This window comes from Aptenodytes forsteri, unplaced genomic scaffold (genome assembly GCF_000699145.1).
Source record: "Aptenodytes forsteri isolate BGI_AS27 unplaced genomic scaffold, ASM69914v1 Scaffold172, whole genome shotgun sequence".
Taxonomy (NCBI): Eukaryota; Metazoa; Chordata; class Aves; order Sphenisciformes; family Spheniscidae; genus Aptenodytes; species Aptenodytes forsteri.
The window spans coordinates 5297891-5318991 of NW_008795018.1; the positions used below are offsets into that span (position 1 = coordinate 5297891).

Below are 21101 nucleotides of genomic sequence, written 5' to 3' on the forward strand. Positions count from 1 at the left end.
TTCTCATCCTAAATCCAAAACACAGCACTGTACCAGCTACTAGGATGAAAATTAACTCTATCCCAGCCGAAACCAGGATATTGAAGCACTCAGGAATATTTATTTTTAATATTTCTTAATGTATATTAAGCTTTCTTTCTTAAATCATGCTTTTATTCTTTGGGGAATGGTGATTTCTTGGTAGGTAGTTATTTTGATGTTATTTGGGCAAGTGCTGTGTTTCAGACTGAGTAGCAAATATCAGTTATTGAATGATTGCTGTGATCTATTTAAATAAAATGAAGAGTTGTGCAGAGAAGGCAGATTGCCAGCTACATAAAAATGAAAACTGGGGCTTCAAATAAGAAATGTTAAGCAAAATAAATAACAAATGTCACAATTTCTGACCACTCAAGTTAAAATTATATGTATGTTTTTTTAAAGTGTTCTTGGAAGTTAGAATAGGTCAGCCCTAATGAATTGATTAGCTGAATCCATTTAAAACTTAGTTTTCAGATGACCAAATTTATTGTATGCTCACAGAATTTTTGCAGAAAGATACTGATCCTGGACCACCGCCATGAGGGTCACAAATGCTGTTTCCAAATGTGATTGTGGGGGAGATTTTCTATTCCTATTTAAACTTTTTCACCATATTTGACTATTGTTACACTGTAATGTGTGTCCATTTTTATCAGTTTCTTTGTAGCCCAGGCAAGCAGGAATACATTTTATAGGATGGCAGTGTTATGTGCCCCAGCCCTTGAGGGCTTAACCATACAGTCTTGGTCTTTAGAAACAGATGTTGTTGTCCTGTGTGGGATGGGATTTTTTTTATTTGTTTTGTTTTCTTTTTTCCTTGCAAGTGCGTGAGTGAAAGTATGCCACTTTTATCAAGTAAAGCCCAAATGGTTGATATTGAAATCAGGTTCCTATAATTTGGGGGGGTGGATATGAGGAGCGTAGTGTTACTCTGTTTGACATAATCGGGATGATGGCTGTTGTTACTTTGTAAGTAGAGCTGCTTTTTTTTTTTTGTTTTTGCTTCTGGTTTTGGGTTGGATTTTTTTATTTTTGAAATTACGGAAGAAGAAATCTCTTACTCAGTCTGATCTCAGTGTAAGGAAACTGATTACATCAAGTAATTTTTGAATCTATGCTTCACCAGCACAAAAGATACAAACTGAAGACAGTAATTGTATATCCAGAAAAAGTGTTTGCCTAATAGATACATCATGTGATATTCTAATACATTTTTTTTTTCCTTTAACAGGTATCTTTCAGATGAAGGAATTGAAGCTTGCATAAGTTCCACTGAAAAAGTTAATACAAATGACATTATCCTAGTTGCCCTTAATGTAAGTTATGATTGTGAAAACTTTTTTCTGACAAATCATGCTAAAAATGATATATCTAATGGCTCAAGTGTAGGTTTCTGTGGCTAATTAAGTGTACCGTTGTCTGTGTGATTTACATAAAGGACAGAGTACCTATCTCTCTCCTTGCGTGTATGAGTTGTGAATTTTATTTGGAAATAATAACTATTCCAAACTGTGAAACCTGGAGGAGAAAAATGAATATAATTTGCAGTAGGAAAGTATTTTTATCTTTATGATATGTAAATCTATAAAGTCAAAGTACAAGCAGAAATAAAATCAGAAGTGCTGGGTATGAAATTGTAGTACAAAGTATTAGTTTGTTGGGATGAATAAAACACCCTTACTTAGTTTGACTTCTGGACATGATACTCCTTAAAGTATATTCAAACTAATGGTGAATTTTACTGTGACCTGTACATATTTATGTAACTACAAACATTTTTTTGATAGAAAAGATTTTTGTAGAAAACTGGATTAGTAATTGTTATTCCTGCCAACAAATAAAACAAAAATATACAAGATAGAGAAACAACTTGGAAGCAATAAACCTTAATACTTTTAAGGACTCAAGAAAAGTGTGCATGTGAATTCCTTTTCTTCAGAATTCTAGTATATACTTTGCGGGTAAACATTAGTAAGTTTGCTCCCTTTTAGTAACAATGAAAAGAGGGCAACTACTTAATCCATGTATTTGTTACTTATTTTTAATTTATCAAAATCATGAGGATGAGTTTTGAGAATTTTACATTTTCTGTGTTTAAAACTTCTCAGTCATCCATACTCGGAAGTTTTAAAGCTTGTATGCACTGTATATGGATTTATGTAAACTTTGTCCTTTGTAATAACTATATACGTAGTCACGGGGAAAAACAATGTAGTAGAGCGCTTAAGAGAAAAGTATTCTTTCTTAATGAAATTGTGAATGAGAACTGTTAGGGATTATTTTGTCCATCTTCGAGATTCAACCACTGTTGGTTTCAGATGATACTCTGAAAAGAGTATCCCCTTTGCTTCTTTCTCTATTCTTTGAAGCATGCATTCGATCACTCATATGTATACATGCACCGATTCATGTAATGAATTTGAAAATAATGAAATTGTGAATGAGAACTGTTAGGGATTATTTTGTCCATCTTCGAGATTCAACCACTGTTGGTTTCAGATGATACTCTGAAAAGAGTATCCCCTTTGCTTCTTTCATTATTCTTTGAAGCATGCATTCGATCACTCATATGTATACATGCACCGATTCATGTAATGAATTTGAAAAGAAGTAAAGCAAAATTATAATGCAGAAATGCAAAGAATGTAATACAAAACATGCAGAGGGTAAGCATTTGTTTCTGGACTGTAGTAGCATGCCTATATATATCCGAGAATGCATTACTGCTTTATAAAAAACCAAATAGAATACTTCCAAGTTGCTAGGTATTACCCTGCATGTAATTATATGCTGGAACAAGTACTAACATAATAATTTGTGCATGTATGTGTTGTATTTCTGGTTTGTTTGATAAGTAATAAAAATAAAATAAACCAGAAATGTTACGCAAGTACTCCGAAGCCAGTTTTAATTGCTTACCAATATTTTTGTTATTAAGTCAGTTGTTTTGATGCCCAGAAGATAAAGTTGGCTGTTGGATAAGTAGGGAATAGCAGTGTGGCTTGAATGACAGGATAACATTGAATTTAGGTTCCACTTCCTACAAATTCTTTCCTTGACTGCTAGAGAGATGTTTCAGGCAGAAGAAACCAAGGAGTCAACTGACCTTTTTTTGTGTGTGTGTGAATTGCTTAAATAAGTATGAAATAGACATAAATGTACCTTCAGTCCTTCAAATGTTTTTATTTTGTATAAGATCTTGCAAAGAGTTTGTAAAAGTTTTGTCCCCTTCCTGCTGCTGTAATTGCAAAGCATCTTGCTGGAGACGTCAATTATATGGATATGGAACACGCGGGAACAGTTTATAGGAGCCTGTGTGTTATTCAGAGATAAATAACTGACAGATGATAGATCAGTTCCCTCAGGTGGGCTCAGACTGAAAACCTAATGTGCTTTCTTATCACTATCTATGGCTATCATGTGCAACAGAAAGTGGGTTGAGCACTTACCCACTCTATAGATACTCAGAGTAAATACACTAAAAGAGCATCCCTACAATTAGTTTTCTATTTGTAGGGTACCAATGTTTCTTGCTGAAAAACAGAATAAACCACTTGTTTACCATGTTTTAGATACTAAAATATAGTGCTGCTCAGTTTTAGATTAGGATGCCAGAACAATAGTCCACTGGCATATATTAGTGGCAAATTAGTGTACAAGTTCTAGTAGTAATTACATTTAGCCCTTCTTCTTTTGGAAGTGTTTATGATTGTAATAAATAAGGAGGGTTTTCAGCTTCAGTTCAGTAATCTGCGCCAGCATGTTCTGTTTAAAACAACAGGCTTATTTCAAGCAATAGAGTTTAGAAAACACAGGTGTTTTAGGCTGCACTGCTGTGCTTTATTTTTTTTCGTAACACATGTAACTGCACTAAAACCTAATGTGTAAAGTTTAATTAGTTTTTATTCCATTTCCTGTTTTCACATGCTGCACCTTTTAGCCATTCAGTGCATCCTTTTGTCACACATCACCCCGATTGATATGCTTGTCCAAACAGTGTTAGGTGAGGAAGGTGCTTTTGTGGAGATTTGTTCCTTTGATCATATGAATTCTTTAGTTTAATGTTGTCAGTGGCCATGTCGCACAGTTTGCTGAATAATGTCATGCAGCTGTCTACCTCGCTTCCAAAAAGTAAGTAATCAGACATTTAAGTTAAAAAGCATTTAATGGAAATACGATGTAAGCTTTTACTCCAGGTATAATTGCAAAAATCATCCCAACCTTTTATGAAGGATTTGTGCATGTAAATGCACATAACAAATGAGTTATGTCTAATAGTTAAACATCACTTAGTCATTTCGTTTCACCTATTAAAAGCATTTTAATCATTTTTGAAAATGTGTTAAAACAGTATCATTTAAAAAGCAAAAGGATTTCTTTTGTAAACTCTTAGTTGTTGAATTTTTTTCATCATATGCAGTTAGAGGGGTTTTTTTTATAGTCTATAAATAGTTAACATTATGGAAGAAATACCCTTCTTTTTCCTATTTTATGATGATAATTTTTTTTGAAACAGGGTATTTTAAGTTAATATTCTTTTGTCTTCTGTATAAATTTCAGACAGATTTAAGAACGATTGGCAAGAAATTCCTCCCCAGTGACATCAATGGTGGAAAGGTGGAAAAGGTAGACAATATTTTTACTTCACTTTTTCTGTGTTCTGTGATTTCTGTGTGATGACAGCGTTCTATGGGGCATTAGTCTGGTTTTGTTATTATTTCACATACAAAAGAAACCAATATTTGAGTATATTGTAGGATAAATATATGAACATACTCGTTTGCCCACTAGCCTTCATAAAGAGAGGACTCTTTCTTTTTTATTTCTCAACTTTGAGATGCTTAAATAAATGTGAACAATCCTAGCAACTTAATTTATACTCAAAAGTCATTTAACCTGTTTGATCTTGATGTGGTATCAGAAGTTCTTTTTTTTCCCCTCCTTTATTCTTGCGAGGGCAACAAAGCAGGTTAGGAATAAAGCAAAGCAGCTGTATGATTATGATACATAGCGATACATCTTGATGCTGTAGTACTTGACTTACTGATATACGTGATTATAGCTATACACTTTATATAATTTTCCTATGACTCTGTATCCTATAGGTTGTGTGGATAAACCATGTTAGGTGGTATAACAGTTTATGTACTGCGGAATAGTATTATACTCGAAACTTGGATGTGCTAGATTTTTAACATAAGTTGTATGTTTAGATAAAAATTATCCAAATATTTAAATAATCTAGTTTGGCCCCTTCAGTACACTCTTCCTGTTTTCTTCCTTACATGCAGTCAAGAGAGTGGATAAATGAAGGAATTTTATTTTAAACCCAGTAGTAGTTCTCAATTCAAATCGTTATCCCTAACTTCCAAATGCTGACAGTCTATATCACTGAGAAAACGTTTCATTATTGTTGAAATTCAAATAGTGATAAATCAAGGTGGGTTTGTTTTAAGAAAGCAGGATTGAGGAGAGAGGCTGTTTAAGAGCTGTTCGGATTTGTTTTTTCTGGTGATGCTATTGTCTAAATGGAGTCGTGACTGTTGTAAACACTGGCTTCTACAAGAACAGCAGCAGGGAACATTATTGTCAGATATGAAAAGCCCACCTGAGAGATAGTGTATTGCAGGATCATAGCTTTTAGCCAGGCAGCAGTCTGTGCATGCAACATATTACCTATTAAACTAACTTTCTTTAAAAGTTTTATTAACTTTATTTCTTATTATGTGGAGCTATGTTTTTTGCAGGTATTACTTAAAAAAAAAAAAAAAAAAAAATCTGATATTTTACCTGTTTAGATTTCTGGGTGACATGCTGTTCAAGATACTTCAGTGCTTAAATAATTTTTTACCACCTAAAAGAATTTTATCTAGCTGCTTCTTATATCTATGATTTTAATATTTTTCTTCCTCTTCAGTATCCTGTTTTTGAAATAGGGAAAACAAGCAAAATAAATGCTTTTTATGGCATCTGTTTTTGTGGTGTTAATTTCTCAGTTGCTTAATTGGAGTATTACTGAATTTTTCATTTCGGATCATGTAATATTCGCAAGGTCCATATGTATTTGGTTAAATGTAATTTGCCAGAGTATTAAGGTTGTATGTGTGGTAATGCTTGCCTTATTTAGTTTTGCTGTTGAAACATGATTTCGGTTCTAAGTGACTTTAATTGTACTGGTCTTTCAGAGTTTTGTTGCATTATGGTAGGATTTCTTTAGAGGTAGTTCTTCAGTTTTCATTCATCACTTGAGAATGTACCTAGTAACTTGTCCATTTCCTTTAGAGAGAATGTTTTCTAAATTTCTGTTGTCATTACGTAGTTCAAGTGGTCAATTAAAGGTAAAAGTGTCATTAATTTCCTCAAAGCTTTGATGGATGTTATATATGAGAATCTACTTACGTGCTTTAAAATGTTTGCTTCTAGTTTAGCTGCTCAAGTCACCACTTGGGTTTTTCATGTTTCTCAGCTCAAACTAGAGAAGGTGCAATTGTGCCATTTGTTTCCACAAAATACAAAGCCTCAGCACAAAAACGAGGGATGTGTGCTTGAAAACTGTGGTAGTTAGTGCTTTGAAATACCTGTGAGATAACAGCTACCCTTTCATGGGAAAAACCTTCTGCACCTATACACACACAAATACATCTATATTTTGTAAAACTGAACATCTCAGAAAATGAAAAGGTGGAAAAGGTGAAAAAAATCTAGTTTAATTTTCTAGGATCCCTATTACACTGAGGGGAGAGCAGCAAGTTTATGTTCTGCTTTGTGTTACTGTGTGTCCTTTTGAGGGTTCTCATTTTTGTTACTGGCAGTACAAAACACTATAGATATGTAGGATTCTGAATTAAAAAAAAGGAACTGTTACTGAAGGGGCCTTGATAAGTTTCTGCGTGGGATTGTCTTACAGTTGATGGAGATGGAGGACTGCGTAATAGGATTGAATGCTGCAGGAATCCAGTCCAATCCAAACCTTCTTTTCGAAAGTTTGTTTGATTCAAGGTATTTATTTCTCAGATTGTCAGATAGTTGAGAGACATCAGTGCCTACAGACTCCTTCCATTTTTAATGGTTAAACAGTGAAAATGCCAGAGGAAAAGGGTATTTTTTCTCTTGGGTAATGACTCCTGACAACAGCAGCAGGAATTTTGAGAAGCTGGAGGAAACAGGCAGGACAGAAGAAAACTATAGCCCCTAATGGTCTTTGTTAAAGACAAATGTTTGTTTAACAAATGGTGTTTGTTAAATCCTAGGGACTTACATACTTCTATCAATATTGTTAAGAAGCCAGGACTTTTTACATGTGAGCTTCTAGTAGAATTTAGTTTGGTCTTACTTTAATCAACTGTTTTTTATTTGGATCATAGATCTTAGAAAATTATTGTTAAAAAAAAAACAAACAAAAAACCAAAACCAAACAAAACAAACCAAACACCTGCAGAGAGTTTGCTGAAGGATGATAATCCTCCAGATTTTAAAAAGAAGTAATGATTGCACAGAAAAAGTCTGTGTTTGAGAACGACTCCTATTTATAGTTTTTAGCCCAGACTATTAGATAGTGTACTGAATCTTTGCCTTCTTTACTGTAGTGTTTCTTTTTTTTTGAGTAACGCAAAGCAAATCTGACTACTTAATAAGTGCTGCTATTTAGCTTGCAATGTATAGGAATATTTTATGTTACAGAACTATGTGTTTATAAAAGAGAGTATTTGCTTTATGTAAGTAAAGGGTATGGTTGGGACAGGAGTGACTTCTTAATATAATTTCTCAGTAGGAAGTAGTCATTTGTGGTTCAGAAATGCTTCAGGAAACAATAGAAATTATACGCTACTATTGTTCCTCTCATCCAAGAGTAGGATCAGTATTATTTATCTGTATATTGAGAACATATGATGTATTTCCATCTTGCATAGAAAATAACTTTATTTTGTAGTATTAGTGTAATAGGCAAATATTTGTGTAAAAGCTGGCATAGAGTCCTAGTGTGAAACAACATGGGTATTTTATTGTTAAAAAAAAACAAACAAAAAACCAAAACCAAACAAAACAAACCAAACACCTGCAGAGAGTTTGCTGAAGGATGATAATCCTCCAGATTTTAAAAAGAAGTAATGATTGCACAGAAAAAGTCTGTGTTTGAGAACGACTCCTATTTATAGTTTTTAGCCCAGACTATTAGATAGTGTACTGAATCTTTGCCTTCTTTACTGTAGTGTTTCTTTTTTTTTGAGTAACGCAAAGCAAATCTGACTACTTAATAAGTGCTGCTATTTAGCTTGCAATGTATAGGAATATTTTATGTTACAGAACTATGTGTTTATAAAAGAGAGTATTTGCTTTATGTAAGTAAAGGGTATGGTTGGGACAGGAGTGACTTCTTAATATAATTTCTCAGTAGGAAGTAGTCATTTGTGGTTCAGAAATGCTTCAGGAAACAATAGAAATTATACGCTACTATTGTTCCTCTCATCCAAGAGTAGGATCAGTATTATTTATCTGTATATTGAGAACATATGATGTATTTCCATCTTGCATAGAAAATAACTTTATTTTGTAGTATTAGTGTAATAGGCAAATATTTGTGTAAAAGCTGGCATAGAGTCCTAGTGTGAAACAACATGGGTATTTGACCATTATAGGTGGTTATCAACTTGAGTCATTAACACACAGAAATGTTTTATTCACTCATTTATATCTGTTTTTTGTATGGATTTAAAAAAATCAATATTACCAGCATTAACCACAAGATGGCCACATTTGCATAGGATTTGAAAAAGCTGAACCCTCCCATTTCTGTCTAGATGACTATATACCATAAATACACGTTAAGTATTTTTAATGCAATAAAAATGCAAAAACGACTATAAAGTTATAATGTATAATTTAGTGATGTTACGTTTAAGGCATAACTGGTTTTCTTTTGAGTATTTATGTTTCATTACAATGGAAACTTTCATTCCAGAAGAAGCATTCAGAAAGGATTTAATTTCTGAGCTCAGAGAGATGCTTTCTGAGTACTGACAGATTGATGGTATGCACTTAAAACATAAGTTGCCAGTGATCCTAATTCCTGTTTAAGGTTACTCATATGCTTCCCAATTTCTGTCTCATTACTATAATGCAACTAACTGTGCTTTGTTGTCTTTTAGTGTCTCTTTCATTATGGGTTTTGGTTTCCTACAGGCTGCTGCTTTTTTTTTTTTTGGGGGGGGGGTGGGGTGGGGTGTGTGTGTGTGTTTTGTATTTTTTTTTTTTTAAAGGGATGATCACCTTTGCTGTTCCAGTTACAACTGATGTGCATTTAAAAAAACCCCAGAACCTCCAGTCTTGAGGTGGTCGTCTTTACCTTCCAGTGAGAGATTGCTACATCAGATCTCCTGGTGTAACTGTGTTTGAAACTGCATGTGTCAAAAATTATCCTACGTATTTTTAGTTATTTGTTTTTTTCCAATTGAGATGATTTTGACAAGATTATGCATGCAGTAATGCTGACAGATTGAACTGAGTCACAGTCTTTTTAGAAATAGCTGGCAGCCTTAGGTAAGCTGTGGGCCTTGAACTCTTCACCTTGATCAGCGTTTTGATTGTGTTCTTAGCTCCTAATGCCTATTTCAGGAGCTCTTAAAAAGGCATGTTTACTTCCATATTTTTGAGAAAAAGTATATAGCGTTAGATATAATAAGCTAAATCTTTGTGAGAAGCTGACGTTTTTGGTTTCAGACCAGTTTGAGTGTGTCAAAGCAATGCCTCTAGGAAGACAGTGCAATAACAGTCTTGAAAAGAGTAGAATATAGTCTAGTAAAGAGTAGAATATAGTGTAGTTGCTATATTGCAAAACTCGTTGAAAAGTATTAGCCAGCTATTGGGCATTGTTTGAAATTTTGTCTCTAACTTAGGGATCTGAAGAAATTGATTTATCAGAACATTATTTTCTACCTTGATCACGTTGGCAAGTATGCTTCTAGGTATTTTGTCACCCTAGCTCGATCTGGAGCATCTCCTCTCATTCTAAGGAGGGCAGCAGTGGTTTAATCCCTGTTTGTGATCAGTAATATCTTAATTGGCAGACATTGAGGCAGGTGTAAGCACTGTTTGAAGAGCACTGATACAAAATAGTTTTACTGACTTTCAGGATTTGCTGGAAAGGCTATTGATTTGTTGTAGATAGAGGTGGTATTTTCAACTTGATCAGTTAGTCCCTTCCAGTCAGTGTGTGTAGTTAGTATTTCAGATTTTTTTTTTCTGAACGTGATGTGAGGTAAGTACTCAGATTCGTTTCTTCACATTGAAGAAGCCTATAAGCTAACTACACGAGCGAATGATGTTTTAATTAATTTAAACTATGTCCAGAAAGACCTGAGTATGTTCTATCATATGATAGTGTGGATATTTGTTTACTTTGTTTTTTGTTTGGTTTTTATTTGTTTTTTTCTTTCCAAGAGTCATGTGTGTTCTTAAATTAGCACTGATAGGTTTTGTGGTTAAAGAGGAAGGAGTGGGATGTGGTATGTCTCAATGACTTTTTATTACATTTCCATTTCCAGTCATTCCTCTTATGTCTCTTTCTGCTGTTTCAAATTTCAGATTCTGACTTACCCAGTAGTTTAATGTAAAACCTACAGTATGAATATTATAATGTCATTATATAGTATAAGATATTATTGTTACATTTTTCACCTTGAAAAAGTAGGCAGAGCATTAATTATGGGATTAATGATGGATAAAACTAATCTTCATTCCTCAACTCATTTAGGCTATGTTCTGTACTCTTAACTTATTTGCATCCTTTAGACTCTAATCACTGAAAGCTGTTTATACTACTACTATGGCACATAAAATACAATTTTTTTATTTTTCTATTTGTTTCTCTTCTTTTAGGTTTTTTTTTAATTAAAGTCATTTGAACCGCTTTTCATAGCATTCCAGCCTTAATGTGTGTGCGGTTGCTTGTCCAGTTTGTAAATGCTTCTGGAGAGAGCAAGCTACAACTGTACTATTTGGAACTTAAGAATGAAGGCATTACCTAAATAATAATATGGGATTGTATACAAGAAAACAGTCACAGGATCACAGAGTGGTTGAGGTTGGAAGGGACCTGATGAGGTCATCTGGTCCAACGCCCCTGCTCAATCAGGGCCATCTAGAGCCAGGTGCCCAGGACCATGTCCAGATGGCTTTTCAGTGTCTTCTAAGATGGAGACTCTACAGCCTCCCTGGGCAGCCTGTTCTGGTGCTCGATCAACCTCACAGTAAAAAAGTGTTTTCTGATGTTCAGATGGAGCCTCCCATGTTTCACTTTGCGCCCATTGTCATTCTCCAGGCTGAACAGTCCCAGTTCTCTCAGCCTTTCCTCATAGGAGAGATGTTCCAGTCCCTTAATCACCTCTGTGGCCATTTGTGTCCAATGTTTGTGTCTATCCTGTAATAAGTTTGGTCTTTTCCACGAGATCCATGGAAAGGATAGACTTGATGGGGCATTGAGTAACACTACAGTGGCCTATCAGTCAGTGTTTTAAGAGTTCTAGACTTCACTACTGTCTCCATTATGGGCTGTTTGTTAGGGTTTCTGTATCTGTTTAATTTATTACTTTTTCACCCTCTCATTTGTTTTGTATGCTGAATAGCCATTAACCTTTAAAAACATTATAAAATGTACAAAACTTTACAAAGTCGTTAATTTACAAAACACGTATCCTTTCATTCCAGATATTATTACAGTTTTGTCAAATCACAATCCCTTTTTTTAAAGGGTAGAGGTTGTAGAAGTGTTGAAAGAAAGAACTTGCTTTAATCACAAGCCAAACATTGTCCATTTTTAAAAATAATTAAATTGATCTAGCTGATGTCTTGAAATGTTTTCTCTTTCTTCCCCTTACTGGGGCCGGGAGGGGGGGGAACCCTAGGTGATGTAGAAATTGTCTGATATATTCAACATTACTGTATGAAGTGTTCAAAGTGTTAGTAAGGGAACTGAAAGCTGTGTTTCTATAATGGAAAGTGACTCGCAACCTTAATAGTTGGGATATAACCAGCCATACTATTTAGGTTACTTGGTAATTTACTAGAATTTTTTGTTGAATAAACAAAAATTGTCTCACCTTTTTGTATATGACATTCAGCACCTGAGTGCTGAAGAGGTTTTAGATTGGCTGACTCTGATTAAATGTGTAAGTGTATCTGTTGTCCAAAACTGATTTGATTTTTGTTTATTTATTATAATATTTTTTTCCCATCTTGGTTCTCACAATGACACTTTAAAACAGTCTACACAAGGAGTACTGGCGTAAGTCTTCTGGATTCACCTGGAATCCAGTGATGATTGTCCTTGTTCTGCAGGAACACTGACTTTCTTTTCTCCTGTCACTATGTGCTCGTTTTATGTGATGAGGGGGGAAATGAGCTGAACTGGGACTGGGAGATGTGGATGCTCGAAGGTCCTGATTAAGTCCATAAAAATAATTGTGATGTTAATGTGGTATATATGTAAGAACACTACACACTTCCGTTCCTCTTTTGCACCTGTTTTCTGAAGTGACATGTAATTTTCTTTGTTAAAGAAGCAGACGCTATTGTCCAAGCTCAGCAAATGTACAGCTCTGCTTTATTGTAGTGTGTGCTTGACACTGTAGACACAAAACCCTGAATATACTGGCGTGTATATTCATCATTAGCCTAGCCTACATTTCTTTGCACTCCAGATTTTTTTAAGGGATCTACCAAACAATTGTTCAAAAGCAGGTACCTAGAACTAGAATTTGCTCAACATTTGTGAAAGAAATTGCCATCATAGTAAAGCTACTATTCAGCTGAGTGACAAACCTAGTTGTGGTTAACTACAAATGCTTCTCAGTTGCCTAGTGTTTCTTCATCTTTACTTTGAAAACATTGTATAATGTTAAAAACTGCTAGCATTAATTTATGACAAGCGTAGACTTTTGTTGAAGCAACCCGTGAGCGTGGCACTGTGATTCATTCACTACTATAGAAAGAGTTACTCTATACAAAAAATCTAGAAGAGAATTTCTTTTTGTGTGGCTTCTTTGCTGTAGTTAACTGATAGAGGAGGGGAACTTGTTTTCACACTATAGTAGCCTATCCAGTTTTGCTTGTGTTGAAATAAAGGGGAAAAAAAATTCCATTTGTATGAGAAAAAAAATTAGTCTTTTAATTGTTATTGAAAGAAATAAGATTCAGTCAGCATTTACTGAAAATACTGTTGTTCTTATTTATGCTCTTTTCTTCAAACATTCAGTATTGAAGAAAAAAAGATAGGAAAGCTTCCAAGTTTCAGTAGATTCCAAATAAACATAACTTCTTCAGCTTTTGAGAAATCCTCCATCCCAAATACTGTATTTTCCATGGTTTGACTTGAAGTCATAAACAATACAGGTGTGCCTTTAAAATTTTCAATTTATTTGAAAGTGTCAGGAATAGGAAAATTACATAGACATTTTCATTTATATAACTGGCTATTGTCTCAAGATCACAAAACCATTTAAGAAGTGAAATCTGCAGGGTGCTGCTTTTGCTGCTTTTAGTGACTGTTTTCCTCCTCTTAGTACAATTTCATGCTTTGATGGTATTCCAAAGTATTTTCCTTTTTCTTTTGTTCTCATCCTAAATAAAGTTCCTGTATCCTCATCTTCTAATTTATCTACTTTCACTGCTTCTATTCTTTTATTTATTAATTTCTATTTTCTTTATATATATTCACCTCCTGGTTATCTGCTCTCATTTTGTGTTCTTCTGGGCTACCTATTCTGTTTCTCAAAGGGAAGAAGCTGATGAAATGTGCACTTTTTCATCTTTTCTGCTCTCTCTCAGGTGCTAGAGATCAGCTGAGCGGCAACAGATTATTCATTTTTATTTCTCAGAGGGATCAGAATGACTGTGTACTCAGCTATAACCAAAATGTGATGAAGTGGTTTGGTTGGTTGGTTTTGGTTTGGTTTTTTTGTGGTGTGGGTTGGGTTTGTTTTGTTTTGTTTTTTAACATAAACTGTGGTGTGTATAGGAGGATATGCTGCGTTTTTAGGTAACCAACAGATAGTGATGACCCCTGAGGTTGTTATGTTCTGATTGTACCTCTGAAGAAGCTGTGTTTCTAGTTAGTGTTTACAAAGTGGTTGTACTTGAAATGTACTCTTGATACAACCAGATAGTCTTCAAAGCTGGCTGTTTCTTTCTTTAGAATACTTTGTCAATGAGATCCTGCGGTACAGCATGTGAAATCTTACCTGGACGCCATCGTATGTTAGAAGTGACAATATTTGTGCTTTTGCTTGTGTGCCTGCCCAACTCTTTTCATTCACTTCTTTTCCATAACTGGTATCGCAGAGATGTATGAAGCATCACAACTGTTTCTCCGAAAATGCCATTTTTATCATGCTTTAGAATGTACAGTACATGAGTGATAGAAATTGAACATGACTGCCTGATCAAATTACGCTTTCCTTTGCCTGGGGGCATCTGTTAGTGTGTCTAGATATTACAGTGTGTTTGCTTCATGGTGTTAACAGTTTTGTCTTTTCTGTTTTGCATCTGTAGCTGGAAGGGCCATGTGTTCTGCAAATACAGAAAATACGCAATGTTGCTGCACCAAAGGATAATGAAGAATCTCAGGCTGCTCCCAGAATGTTACGTTTACAGATGACCGATGGACACACGAGCTGCACAGCTATAGAATACAGTAGCATGTCAAAAATAAGGTGAACAGCTTTGAAAATAAGGTTTTGCTTTAATACTTAAATATCCTTAAAATAATGGAAGTGTCCTTAGTAATATATGGAAAAATTGCTTGACAAAACAGGTTTCCTTCTCAAATTTTGTATATAAAGGAGAACCTTAAATTCAGCATGCAAAGGTGTATATGAATGTAATTTACAATACCGTTTATGCTGAAGTACATAATGGAAGAAAGTGAATTTTTGCAACCATCTGCTGAGTCAGTTGACAGGGCACACGGCATTTTGGATATATGCAAACTTCAGCCAAATTCCCGGGTTTTATTAGTAGCAGACCTGTTGTCTGACTTTGGTAGTAGGAATGTTACAGGCCTGATACACCTAACTTAATGCAACTAGTGCTGCTTTACCATGGGCAAGGCTTTAACTTGGATTGAATTAGTAAATATTTCTTCAGTTAAAAATAAAGGGTAAGAGAGCTAATTACTGTTGAACGTGGGGGTTTTTTGTGTTTGGTTATGAAGATGCTTAAAATGATCTCTAGTGTTTGGAGTCATGGTGTGCTTTGCTCTTCACTCTAGTTCATATTACTTTGATTTTAAAAAAAATCTTCTTCCTCTCTCTGCTAGCTGCAACAGTTAGATATAGATATAAACTTCATTTTTTAAATGTCATCTTTTACTGTTAAAGTGCTCCGTCTGAGCAGGAGCCAGCTTGCAGTTTAGAGTGATGCTGTCTTAAAAGGTAGAACACTTAATGGTATTTTAATTTTAACTTGAGCCAGCACAACTTGGAATATCATGTTCCTACGTGAATATATCTGTATGAATGTATATATATCACAAAATACTTAACAAAGAACAATCAGTAGAATACATAATTTGAAAGCCTTTAGATAAAATCTCAAAAATGTCAGAGATGTGAGCTCTTTTTTTCAAGTAAAGTTGTGTGAAAATTTGTGTTGTATGTGGTTGTTTCAGATTTGGAGTTGGACTATTAACCTGGAATAATATGGTGGTTTAGTACATAGTGTTTCTTTAAATAAATAAAAAACACAGTTTTCTTTTAAATGACAGTTCTTCATGACTAGGGTTTCCATGTACCCCTCCCCCCTTTGCATAATTGTCATTTTTTGCTGTATTTCTTTCTTGTCTATTTTTCCTGATCTCATTTTCTTTGCTTTTATCAGAACAATACTGAAAATCCATTAAATGCTGGTTTAGTACATAGTGTTTCTTTAAATAAATAAAAAACACAGTTTTCTTTTAAATGACAGTTCTTCATGACTAGGGTTTCCATGTACCCCTCCCCCCTTTGCATAATTGTCATTTTTTGCTGTATTTCTTTCTTGTCTATTTTTCCTGATCTCATTTTCTTTGCTTTTATCAGAACAATACTGAAAATCCATTAATATTGCTAAGGTTAATGCCACTAGTGCTGAAATTGGCTGACGCCACTGTGAATGTTCCTCACTGTGTGGTATGGTCCTATGATTGCGACAATAGCTTTAGCATATTGGTTATTGTCGCTCAGTTGAAAGGTTATAACTGACTGTGTTCTGCTTCTCACAAGAAAAATCATAGTTTTCAGATTGTGCTTCTTGTCATATCTTTCAATTATGGGTTGGAGATGCGTGATTCTTTTATGCATCTGCTGTTGTTTTTCATAGGGTAGAGTCACATGAAAAGAAAGTAAGGTACCGCCTTGTGGGGGTTGACCAGAGAGAGCATCCGTATGTTTTTAAATGAAGGAGTAATGAGCACTACAAGATACATGTGTTTTATATTTATTCTGGTACAGTCCTGGCTGTTAGTAATGTATAGAAAGCTTCTTTTCTAACAGCTCTTTGTTTTTTCCTAAGTTAAATGTCTAAAACAAATGTGAGCATTAACCATCTGGAGATCCTCTATTTATTACATATAAGTGCATCCTAAGATGAGGAACTTAAACAGCTGACTTTGAGACATCTTCTGTTAGCCTAAACAAATCACATCCTTAGTTTGGTATTGTTAAATTGGATTTTAACCAGACAGACAATTGGCAAACATTCATCTCTGTTAGAATCTAATTTGCAATATGGCATTTTTGTGTAATGAATGAGAAGTGTTCCAATAAAGCTATTGAAAAGTACTGTGCATACTGAAGGTATTATTGCAAATGTTTTTGATGCTAATTTTTTATTATGAAATATGATAATGCTAGCAGTATAATAAGAGAATTTTATATGGTTTTGGTGGCAGAATATTAATAAACGTATTTGAAATATTTGGCTTTGTTTCTACTTCTAGCCTGAACACTCCACCTGGAACAAAAATTAAGCTTTCAGGAATTGTTGAAGTGAGAAATGGATTCTTACTGTTGGATGACAGTAACACAGCAGTTCTCGGAGGTGAAGTGGAGCATCTTATAGAAAAGTGGGAATTACAAAGGGTGAGGTAACACCACTGGAAATGCTTGTCTTACAGGATGCATATTACATTTAATGACATCAAGCTTAATGTGTTGACTGTGAACTTTCATATGATAAGCTTTTAGAACTTTACTGTCCCACTATTTTTAGGGATGCAGCCAAATACATGCAATTAGGTCTTTTGTATAATGTTGCAAATGAAGGAATTATAAGCGATCTTTGCATGGGAACTGATTCCTTTTGTAGTCTGCAAGGATTGAAAACATTAATCAAACATATTAAATTTATTTTAGTGCAGTCATGGGTGGTTGCTTTCCTAAACAGTGTGTTTGGTACCAAAATGTTATAGAATGATGCCTTATACAATTACAGTCTGCAGACTATATTTTTGAGGCAAAAAAAATATAGTAAGTGTATTGTATAGAAAGTGTAAGCATTGAAGTTGGTACCCTTAAATATGAATTCTGCATTGCAGATTTCATTAGCGCTTTAGGTAAATTTGTGATTAGAAAGACAAATTGGAGGTTTTAGAATCTTTCAATAAGCCATAAATGCTTGTAAGACCCTTTACTGCATTTTAGCCTGGTTCCTGTCCCAGTAGAACAAAAGTTGGTGCAGGAAGACTTTTTCATACATTTCCTCACAAATGAGTGGAAGATCCTAGGGCAGGAAGTTGTGACCCTGCTATAAACAGTCGAAATACTTACTGGATCAACTATCACTACTACACACACACCTCTCTATATTTTTACATCCACATCTGTGAAACAGAGTAGCTGCCTATGAACACGATGGTCATTTCTATGTAAAGTACTTCTTGTGTTGTTGCCGATACTAAGTTTGGCACAGCCATTTTTGTTACAGCTAGCCTTCTTCAGTGTTGGTTTGCATTTTATAGATTTGAGCAAACTGGGCCAAAGTTTATTTGAACGTTTGAGTTACACAGTGTCCACTGTAGTAGATTCTGTTCGGCATCCTTTTTTGTGCTTTTACAGTTGAAAACAGCTTTTTAAAAACATTCCTGGTTTTAAATGAAGCTGCCTGTTTGATTAAAAAGAAGGTTCTGGGGCCAACAGCAGAAACATCCCATTTTATTGTTTCTATTCACATTTAGTATAAAGTCTTGTGAGTGCTCTCTCCGGTTAAAAAACACTAAGTTTTAAGATTGATGGGGATGGAAGAGAGACACATAGAAGTAATGCATTCTTAAGAATGCCATCTAACTGGTAAGAGAAGGGTCAATAGAATCGGTTAGCTTTATTGGTGATATTTTGGACAGTCTGTTTTCATGTTTCTTCTATTTGTTTTCATGTTTCTTCTATTTCTTCTATCTAAACAAATAAGTTTGTTTTTGAGGTCAATGTCAAGAAATAACTCAGAACACATTCTGTTTACAAGAAAACAAACCATTAATAGCCATTGGTGTGCTGCTGACTACAACAGCTTTCAGCACTTGTTAGCCAGTTCTGTTGGCTTTGTGTGATATGTTTAAAAAGGAGGTAACTAAATTTTCACTGATTTACTCTGGTAAGACAAAGTATAGAAACTTAACTATTGCCTATTGCTATCCCCTCAATTCTCTGGTTCCACCTTGCAATTTGCCAGAGTATTGTTTTCTTTTTCTTGTTGACCAGCTCACAGCACATGATCGTGTTCCCAGCATGAATGTGGCCATGTCAGGAAAGCTGTGGGTGACAAGAAATCGGTTTGGACAGGTGAACCATGGCCACTGGAAATCATAGTTTCAGTTCTGTATCTGGACTGACAGCTAGACAGATAGGGCTCAAACAAGTCTATAGAAGCCAGATGCTACTTTGATAGCAGTTTCCTCATGAACTCAATGTTTCTGTCCTGTTCAGAAAGCTTTACAGAAGAGAATGGTTGACAAATAAGCAAGGTTGTCAACTCTCAAAGATATTTAAGCGAGGACATTGCCACTACTTGTCTAATCTTGCCACTGAAGCTTAAATGAAACGCTGAACTGTGTTTGCATAAAAAGACAGGAAACTTGTATTTGTGTGACTATTTCAAATTACTTGTTTTGAAGCCAGGTTTTTTTCTCTCCACTACAATGTTTGAGAAGTATTAATTGGGCTTCTTATGTAGATGATGAAATAAGTTTCTTTTATACTTATTTTAAAAGTTAGTGCTATTAAGTCAAATAATATTACAAAACTTTAGAATTAAAGTTGTTTGTCCAGTCTTAAATTATTGCTCTTGCAACTACCAGTCAGCTTCTAGTTGCATAGTTGCATTACCATTTTGTTCCATTCAGAACAAAGTTTGAAATTGCTTTTGGGAGGAATCAAGTTTTAGTAATGAAAGACTTGCACTATGAATATAGTGTATGTGGAACAAATGCAGTATTATCATACTGCATGTGGAATAAATGTGGAATTTCTTGTAGCATTCAATTTTATCATAACGTAATTCTTGCCTAGAAATTTCAATTTTTTTTTTAAGTGTCCCTGTTTAAGTGACAGTAAATAAATAAATAAGGAGTAAATGAGAATGCTACTGTGTGATCTTTTTTCTAGACTATTTGGAAATAAAAGTTAATGTGTCGTGGACTTCTTTAGGTGAGAATACAGTTCCAAATAATTATTGCTTCATAGTGTTCCTAGTGTTCTGGTGGTGACCGGTGTTTCAATCAGTGAGGATCAGTATCTGCAAGATATTGCTGGTGCCCTTCTTATGAAGGAAGAGTACTTTGTATTGGTATTACTCAAAATATCAGACAATATGTAAGTGAAGGCTGAAGCAAATTTTCCTGAGATGATTGGTGAGACTGTTTGGTAGGTCCTTATATTTTAAAAACATAGAATCTGTCAAATTATGGCTTATCTAAAAGTGAAGTTCTCTAGTATACTTAATGGTTCTTCCATTTTGGTGAAGGTGAGGCTAAATATTGAGGTATCTGATGGGAAAAGGGAGTAGTTTTATGTACACTTCAAAATTCATATTGGAAAGAAGTGTGTGGGTATAATAGTATATCATATCTAGGAGTTCATTCTCAAATTGTAAACCTTTGTTTCTTAAGAGATCCCCTAGGAAATTTTTTTTTAATGTCACAATCCAAATACAGCAGAAAGGGTAAAAGAAGCATATTAAATGTATTTATAACAAAGTTTGTTGTAAATGAGTAACAGCTGTGCTACAAGCAAACTTAATTGTAAGTTGAAAAATATTGTTCTTGTTGCCAGTTTGCTTTTTATTTGGTGCAAAGTGAAATTTAATTTCCAAAGCAGTTGTTCTCAGCAGACAGTGCTACCTAAGAAGAAAGTGTCAAGGCTGTTACTTACCATTAGGCAGAGTTCTTTCATTCTGGATAACAATTTTATGCAATAAATTGTTATGATTCAAAATCCGTGTAGCTGAATGTTAGTAAATATGCAGTCAATCTTTAAGCGCTTTTTTGCTACTTGCCAAATTACACGTTTGAGCAGTAGTTTGGAACAGTCTTTTTCTTGTATGTGTTTCCTTGATTCTGATTTGGGAAAGAAAAAAAAAAAAGGTGTGACCTTAAGCTTAAGCATGTTCTTCCTGATTATAGGACGTGAGGAATTAACTATGATCAAATGCTCGAGTTCTTAGGCTATCATATAACTATTTTTATTATGATTTGATTCAGTGCTGGAGTTCATTCCAGAATTGCCTACATTTCTCTAGATCCAAACAAAAAAAAAAGCGTAGGGCTTATTGGACCTAGAGTCCCTACCCTGGGGAAGCGAAGAGGCTTGGTCATGAAATGACTGTTGTACTGTGCTGTTTCAGTTAATAGATAAATCCAGTCGGCAGCTGGTCACGAGTGGTGTTCCCCAGGGCTCAGTTTTGGGGCCAGTCTTGTTCAAGATCTTTATCGATGATCTGGATGAGGGGATCGAGTGCACCCTCAGTAAGTTTGCAGATGACACCAAGTTGGGCGGGAGTGTTGATCTGCTCGAGGGTAGGAAGGCTCTGCAGAGGGACCTGGACAGGCTGGATCGATG

The 21101-nt window shown here is 34.8% G+C and overlaps 1 protein-coding gene across 2 annotated transcripts in view; it reads left to right on the top strand.

The window, feature by feature from the left end:
* The window catches only part of TDRD3 (tudor domain containing 3), a 73784-nt gene that overhangs the window by 1792 nt on the left and 50891 nt on the right, over positions 1-21101 (top strand). The window contains exons 1-4 of one of the 2 annotated variants that reach the window (XM_009275654.2): positions 1258-1337; positions 4582-4647; positions 14566-14726; positions 16991-17132. In XM_009275654.2, the coding sequence (XP_009273929.1) occupies positions 14653-14726; positions 16991-17132 (216 nt within the window). In that variant the 5' untranslated portion in view covers positions 1258-1337; positions 4582-4647; positions 14566-14652. Of the gene's footprint in view, positions 1-1257; positions 1338-4581; positions 4648-14565; positions 14727-16990; positions 17133-21101 lie in introns of those variants that run through there. The other variant, XM_009275653.1, reaches the window with a different exon arrangement.